The sequence below is a fragment of the Neovison vison genome, chromosome 10, assembly GCF_020171115.1.
Source record: "Neovison vison isolate M4711 chromosome 10, ASM_NN_V1, whole genome shotgun sequence".
NCBI lineage: Eukaryota > Metazoa > Chordata > Mammalia > Carnivora > Mustelidae > Neogale > Neogale vison.
The window spans coordinates 52816702-52823910 of NC_058100.1; the positions used below are offsets into that span (position 1 = coordinate 52816702).

General features: G+C 32.9%; 1 protein-coding gene across 1 annotated transcript in view; it reads left to right on the top strand.

Annotated features, from left to right (window-relative positions):
* ODR4 (odr-4 GPCR localization factor homolog) overlaps positions 1-5792 on the top strand; it is a 39830-nt gene extending 34038 nt beyond the window's left edge. The window contains exons 13-14 of the mRNA XM_044267305.1: positions 2142-2252; positions 3802-5792. Coding sequence (XP_044123240.1) covers positions 2142-2252; positions 3802-3869 — 179 coding nt within the window. The 3' untranslated portion in view covers positions 3870-5792. The remainder of the gene's footprint in view (positions 1-2141; positions 2253-3801) is intronic.
* Positions 5793-7209: the final 1417 nt, after the last annotated feature.

The following is a 7209-nucleotide window of genomic DNA, read 5'->3' on the forward strand; positions in this document are numbered from 1 at the left end:
AATATGAAACTGGTAAGGTTAATGTAATCTAGAACTAAGGTGTTATAGTCCTTAAGAAAATTAGAATCTATGGAAATAAGACTGATTGGTTCTAGAGATAGTTCATAATAAAAATATTTGGCCTTTGCAACCATTATGATATGGGAGAAAAAAAAGAGCAAGGGGTTTTATTTGTTTTTAAAGTACTTTCATCATATGCTTGAAGAGGGGAAAAAGAAATGGTCATACCCCAGATTCTAATGAGGTAGTTACTAAAGATGATTTCTGAAAATCACAGTAAACTTTTATTCATGGGAAATTGATAAAAATTAGGCACTTTTTTTCTTTTTCTTTCATCCATTTTGGTACCACAGATATGTGTTTCAATAAGTTTATGTATCATACTTGCAAGTTATATTGAAATACAGAGATGTCTATAAGAACATTTTAAATCCAACCAATAAGCTCTTTTACTTTGAATTTAAATAGTAGCATTTACTGTCGCTCACTCTGTGGTTCTCTTCTCTTCTCTGTAAATAGAAGGATCAACATGGAGTAAATGCTTTCAGACAGCTCCCTAGAGTTCTGTAAAACAGCATTTGATTGCCACTTCTGAGGGAATGAAGGGAGTCTGGCTTGAGGAGCCCTCTGTTCTTGCTTTAGCCAGCATAATTCTGTTTTAATGCTGGGATTTTCTGTCAGATTCTTTAGCACTAGGGGAAAAAAAAAAAAGAAAAGAAAACCACTGGTCTATCTAAGGATGTTTTTAGTTCAAACACTTTTAATCAGTGTTAAATAAATTCAGCTAAGCTAATCTACATAAATTATTACCAGCATAATGAAACAGAAAGAGAACTTGTATTTGAATTCTCAGTCTGCTGCCCATGACCCTCAAATATGAACTTAACTTTCTAGGTTTTATTTTCCATCTGTAAAATGAGATAAGGTTGTTGTCTTGTTTAATGTTGAGTTGTTTTAAGGTCAAATTTATGATCATATTTTGCTTGTGTACAGTTGACCCCCTTATATTCAGAGGATAAATTCTAAGAACCCCAATGGATGCCTGAAACTGCAGATAGTACCTTTCTATATACTGCGAACTCAGTATATGCTTTTTCCTAGATATGCAAACCTGTAATAAAGTTTAATTTATAAATTAGACATGGTAAGAGATTAAAAACAATAACTTAAAAATAAAATAGAAGTTATAACAATAAACAGTAGATAAAAATTATGTGAATGTGCTTTTTCCCTCAAAATATCTGATTGTATTTATACTCACCCCTCTTCTGATGAGGTGACATGATAAAATGTCTCATAATGAGATGAAATGAGGTGAATGATACAGGCATTGTGACGTAGCATTAGGGCATTGTTGACCTTCTGACGTTGTGTCAGAAGTGGGATCATCTGCTGCTGGACTACAATTGACTGCAGGTATCTGAAACTGCAGTTTAGTGGGGGGACTACTATATTTCAAATTTCAGGTTAGAGCCAGTCAGCAAACTTTTTCTGTAGGGCCAAATGGTAAATATTTTAGGCTTTATGGGGCATATAAAGTCTGGCCCACAGGGCAGTTGCTAATCCCCACTTTTAATATTAATATATAATTATTTTGAAATTACTGTCAAGCCATCAAAAAGGATGATAGAAATTAATTCCGATTAAGAATGAAGGTTACCCTGCTCATATCTGGTTTGATTTTTGGTATCAGTTTATTTTTACTACCATATGGTAAACAAATTACTTGTTTACTGTGTTTGCTATTATCCATAACTGTCTTTAATTATATTATCTATATTATCCATGATTATCTATCTACTATATTTGTTATTATTTGTTTACTATATTTGTTATTATCTCCCATAATTTGTGGGAGTCACTCAGAACTAGCTCTTTGGCTCTTTGGTTTCAGTCAGTTATAAAACTATATATAATATTTAAAAATTGTTCCATGAAATTTAATTCACCTACATTTATTCCATTTATTTATCTACACATATTCCATGAAGTTTAATTTACCTACATTTGATAATGAGCAAATTAATTGTGTTGTAAAAAAGTCAAATTGAAGGAAAATGGAGCTCACTGTATATGTTCCTTATGATGTTCTTTTTTAAAACTCATTTTATTTAGGATTGATTGTTGTTATCCTCTTGTAGCTTGTATGAGTTACTCTGTGAATACCGAAGCTTCATTGGACAACACAGATGATGAACAACCAAAACAACCAATTAAAGCTACAGTAATATTGAAAATTCAGCAAAACATAGGTATTTAATATCTCTTATAAAATTGAAAAGATGGTACTTTGGATTTGAGTTTCCTCATTATTTTAAAATATTTCCATTACATTTTGCTTTCTTAGATGTGCTAGATTAAGCCCATATTTATTGAGTATTATGGAAAGTGCAAGACCCTGGAGATAGAAGAGATGGAAAGATTCATAAATAATGCATTATTGCAGTTGCCCTCAAACATGACACTTCCTATTATTTGTTGGTGTGTTTGTTTGTTTTTAGAGAGGGTAGAAGGAGCAGAGGGATAGAGAGAATCTTAAGCAGGCTCCACACCCAGTGCAGAGGGCTTGATCTCACAAACCTGAAATCACGACCTCAGCCAAAATCAAGATTTGGATGCTTAACAACTTAGCCACCAAGGCACCCCACTTTTTGTGTTTTGGCAAGAAAAACTGAGTTTCAGGAATCATTTATTATAATTGGACCAATGCCTTCCAGATTGATGTTCTTTGAAGAACTGCTGTTGTAGAAGATTTTGATACATGTTCTATGAAAAAAGTCAAATTCAAGTCTGGAAATTCGTAATGAGCTTTGAATTTTAAAGGCTCCAAGAAGCATGGCAATCACTTTAACGTTGTGCAGACTTACTGGTTAAAGAAAATGTAGACTGTTAAGTGGAATGCCGGTTTGAGAAATGCTTTTATAGGCATTAAGACTTTTGACTGAGAGAAGTCAGAAGATCTTTCTTGGCACTTACTTATTAGATTATTACCTAAATTCTGGTACTGAAGTGCATATGTATGTGTATGTTTGTGTCTGGACTGCTCTGTTGGTTTTGGTTTGGTTAACTTAAAATTATCAGGAAAAAATAAGTAAAACTAGAAGTTACCAACACAAACTTACTAATTCTTAGATTTTATAATGGTGGAATCTGAGTTTTTTATTTTGAATAGTTACACAAATGACTTTGCCTTGTCATGTTTGAGACCCACCCCCCATTGGGACTGTCTTTTGGTTTAAGCTAGCTGGAATGTCAGTGTGGATATTTATAGAAACCTTTTAAAGTATGTGTGAGGGGCACCTGGGTGGCTTAGTGGGTTAAAGCCTCTGCCTTTGGCTCGGTTGTGATCTCAGGGCATCTGGCTCTCTGCTCAGCAGGGAGCCTGCTTCCCTTCCTCTCTCTCTGCCTGCCTCTCTGCCTACTTGTGGTCTCTGTCAAATAAATAAATAAAATCTTTTTTTTTAAAAAAAAGTATGTGTGAGTTTTCCTCTCAGATCTGTGTGAGTGCACATGTGTGTAAGAGAGATACTTTTTTTTCCTTGAAGGTTTTGGTAAGTGGCAAAGTACAGGATTACTGGTCCAGCCTTTGCCATCTATTCAGTTTATTGTTGTATTTTCCTCATAAGACTTAGCTGGCTTTTAATATATATATATGTGTGTGTGTGTGTAAGTATATGTGTTTATGCCGGTGTATCTTGTTATTTAGGCTCATTGGTTGCCTACATTTCAGAGCCTAGGATCAGTTAAGCCTTTCTTTTGCTCATCCCATTTCCATTTGTTTTGTGTTTGTTTTACTTGTAGGTGTGATTGCAGCAGTTGCAGTTGCAGTCCTTGCTGCGGGTATCTCCTTTCATTACTTCAGTGATTAGGGTGAGACACAGCTTCCTGATCTACCAGAGGACACTGAGCAACCATTATGAATAATAAAGATTGCAAACAATTCATCTGCATTTAAGACCAGAGCAGCTACCTCTGCTGCCATAATGCCTATTAGGTTTCTGACTAAAATGAAATCATCAGCTGCCTTGTTTAGCCCTGCTTATATTATAGATGGCTCAGGTTCCAAAAATAAAGTCATGCATATAGATGGAAGTTGCATGTAACAAATCCTTATTATCTATTTTTAAAAAGTTCAAAATGATGGTTTATTTTCATAGATTTTAGTCCTGTTGATCTGGATCACATATTGATCAGGATATTAAAAATATGAATAGTCAGGGTTGACTGAATATCTTAGTCATAGAATAAATGGAATTTCTACAAAGTGGGGCAACAACCTGTTGGGTAAGTTCATACTCTAGGACTTCTCTAATGTATACCAAAAGACTGATCAAGTTCTGGTCAAAGGGTAGGAAACCTTTCAGAAAGGTTTGAATTATAAAGAATTACCATAAATCATGTGTTTTCTCAGATTAAGAATATTATACCTGTTTTAATATATTTAATGAGACTTTACTTCTAACAGTGCATTATACTAGGTACTGCAGAACAACAAAATCCTAAATAAAATCTATTTTTGAATGCATTAATTAGGTCAAAGAAAGTAGGGAAAGTGTCTGAGAATCATACCTCTATTTTTACTCACCCACAAAGATGAGCACATTTTGAGTTGGGAATTCTGAATACTGTTTTAAGCATGCAAGTGGACAGTGGTTGCTCAGATGGCAAATACTAATTGCAGTACATTCATATGCTGGTTGCCTTGGACTAGAAACAAGGAGATGAATCTGAATCTGAGATGCTGTCCTAGCCAAGACAGTTGAAGTGGCTACTTAGTTTATAGTATCCTATAACTCCTGGCAGAAGCAAGATATAGGCTCAAGATTTCCATGGCTTAAGATAAAGCAATATTATGACTAGACTAGAGATAACCGGTGCAAAGTGAAACTAGCATGAGAAAGAACCTATAGAAATAATAAACTTTGAATTCAGTTCTCTAAAGTCTCATCACTGACATCGATGAAAGATGGAATGAGAGGCAAATCTAAAAAACAACTGCTAAAAAAGAAAAATAAGTTACTTGAAATTAAAAAAAAAAAGAATCCTCAGACATGTTGAATATTATATTAGACTTAACTGAAGAGACAATAAATAAACTGGAAGTGAGATCTAAAGGAATTACCCCGTGCGCAGCAGGGAGAAACAAGGAGCTAGTAAATACAGATATTTAAGAGAAATTTAGAGATATGGAGAGAATACTAGAAGTATTCGGAGGGAAGAATAGAGGATGGAGCAGTGGCAATATTTGAAGATAACTATTTTCCATATTTGTTGGAAAAACATAAAGTCATAATTTCAGGAAGCACCGTATATTTCAAGCATACATGGATCAAATCGATGCCTAAACCCAAAGAAATGGGACTGCAAGATACCAGACACAAGATTTTAAAAGCATTCAAAGGAAGAAAAAGATAATGAAGGCAAGACAGTCACATACTTAGTAGGCTTCTCAATAGCAATAATGTACCCAAAAGATGAAGGAATAATGCCTTCGAATTTCTGAGGGAAAGCTAATTATCAACTTGGAATTTGTGCCAAGCAAAACTGAAATGTTCAGATGAAAAACAGATTTTTGCCATCTACGGAACTTCAATAAAGGAAGTGCAAAAAGGATGATCTTCGAAAAGGAAAAATGTTTCTGCAAGCATGATCTGAAATTGAACTGGTGAACAAATACAACGATAAACATGTAAATCAAAAGTGTTATTAATATAAAAGTCATATTTAAATGTTTATAAGAAGTAAAATTGTATATAACTGTAAAATGAAATAAACATTTTATGCAACACGAATGTGGACTTTTCAAATAGGATGTAATTGAGAAACTGGATAGTAGTTTTTAAGATGGGAGGAGAATGATTAGAATTAAAGTGTTTTGAGGTGCTTTCATTATTCAGAAAGTGGGTTAAGATACTATTTAACCTTAAAATGTGTTATTAAAATCTCAAGAGTAACTGCTAAAATAATAGATATAGAATGAATCGTTGCAAAGGGAAGTTTAAAATAGTGAGACAGGACGACAGTAACTTGGCACAAAAGAAATTAGCAGTGGGGGAGGAACAAAACTAGTAAGAAAATAGTAACAGGTCAAGAAATGCTAATTAAAATAAAGATGAATAAACTAAACCCGGTTCAATGAAAGATTGATTAAGTTTTTTAAATCAGCTATGTATAGGCTGGATTTTTTAAAAGATGAAAACACACAGGCAAATAACAAAATTTGTGTAGCTTTAGTGACACTAAATCAAAATTAGATTTTATGGTAGTAGGACCCTAAATAATGATAAAAGGATAAATTCACTAGAAATGTATAACTATTTTTAATTTGTATATACTTTATAAAATGACCTCAAAATGTATAAATTACTAGACTAAACCAACAAACTGAATAAGATAGATTTCAGCAGTTCTCAATTATTGATAAATAAACTAAGCCAAAGGGTGAATGAAAACACAGATTTGAATAATGCAATCAACAATATTGATTCAATGGACAAATTTAAAATAATCAGCAATTAGAGAATATTCTTAAACATTTTATATTAGCAAAAACTGACCATGTACTAAGTGTGAAATAAGTCACAATAAAGTTTTAAAAATTAGTATTAAATGGATAATCAGAAATAAGAGGTCAGTAATAATAAAGGTTAAATTTTTTAACATCATATATTTACAAGTTTTATAAACTGGATAAAAGGAGAAAAATAAATACTTAGAATCTAATTATAAGTGCTACAGTTCGAAAAATTGGGCTGTGCAACAGAAATAGTACTACAGGAAATTAAATTAGAGAAAAAAGTATGTAACCTGATGTTAAAGCAAGGAGATACAGGCAAGGGAAAAAAATCAATGCATTAGAAAACAAAAAGTCACAATGTCAAAGTTGTTTTCCTGACAACAATAAAATTGACAATTGAACAAGAAGAACACAAGGCATAAGTAGACGAAAAAAAGATTGAAAAGGAGTCCTAACCCATAGATAAAGCAGAGCTGAAAATGATGAACTTCTTAATATATTTGAAAACTTAGACAAAACAGATCAAGGTTTAGAAAAATGCAATTTTCTTCAATTGTCCAAAGAAGAAATAGACAAGCTACATAGACTTATTCAATAGTGTTGAATAGTAAATAATTTTTTTGACAGAACATCTAGCCCCATCTACAGATGTTTCTTTTTCAAGGATCATACTATTTCAACATTTCATACAG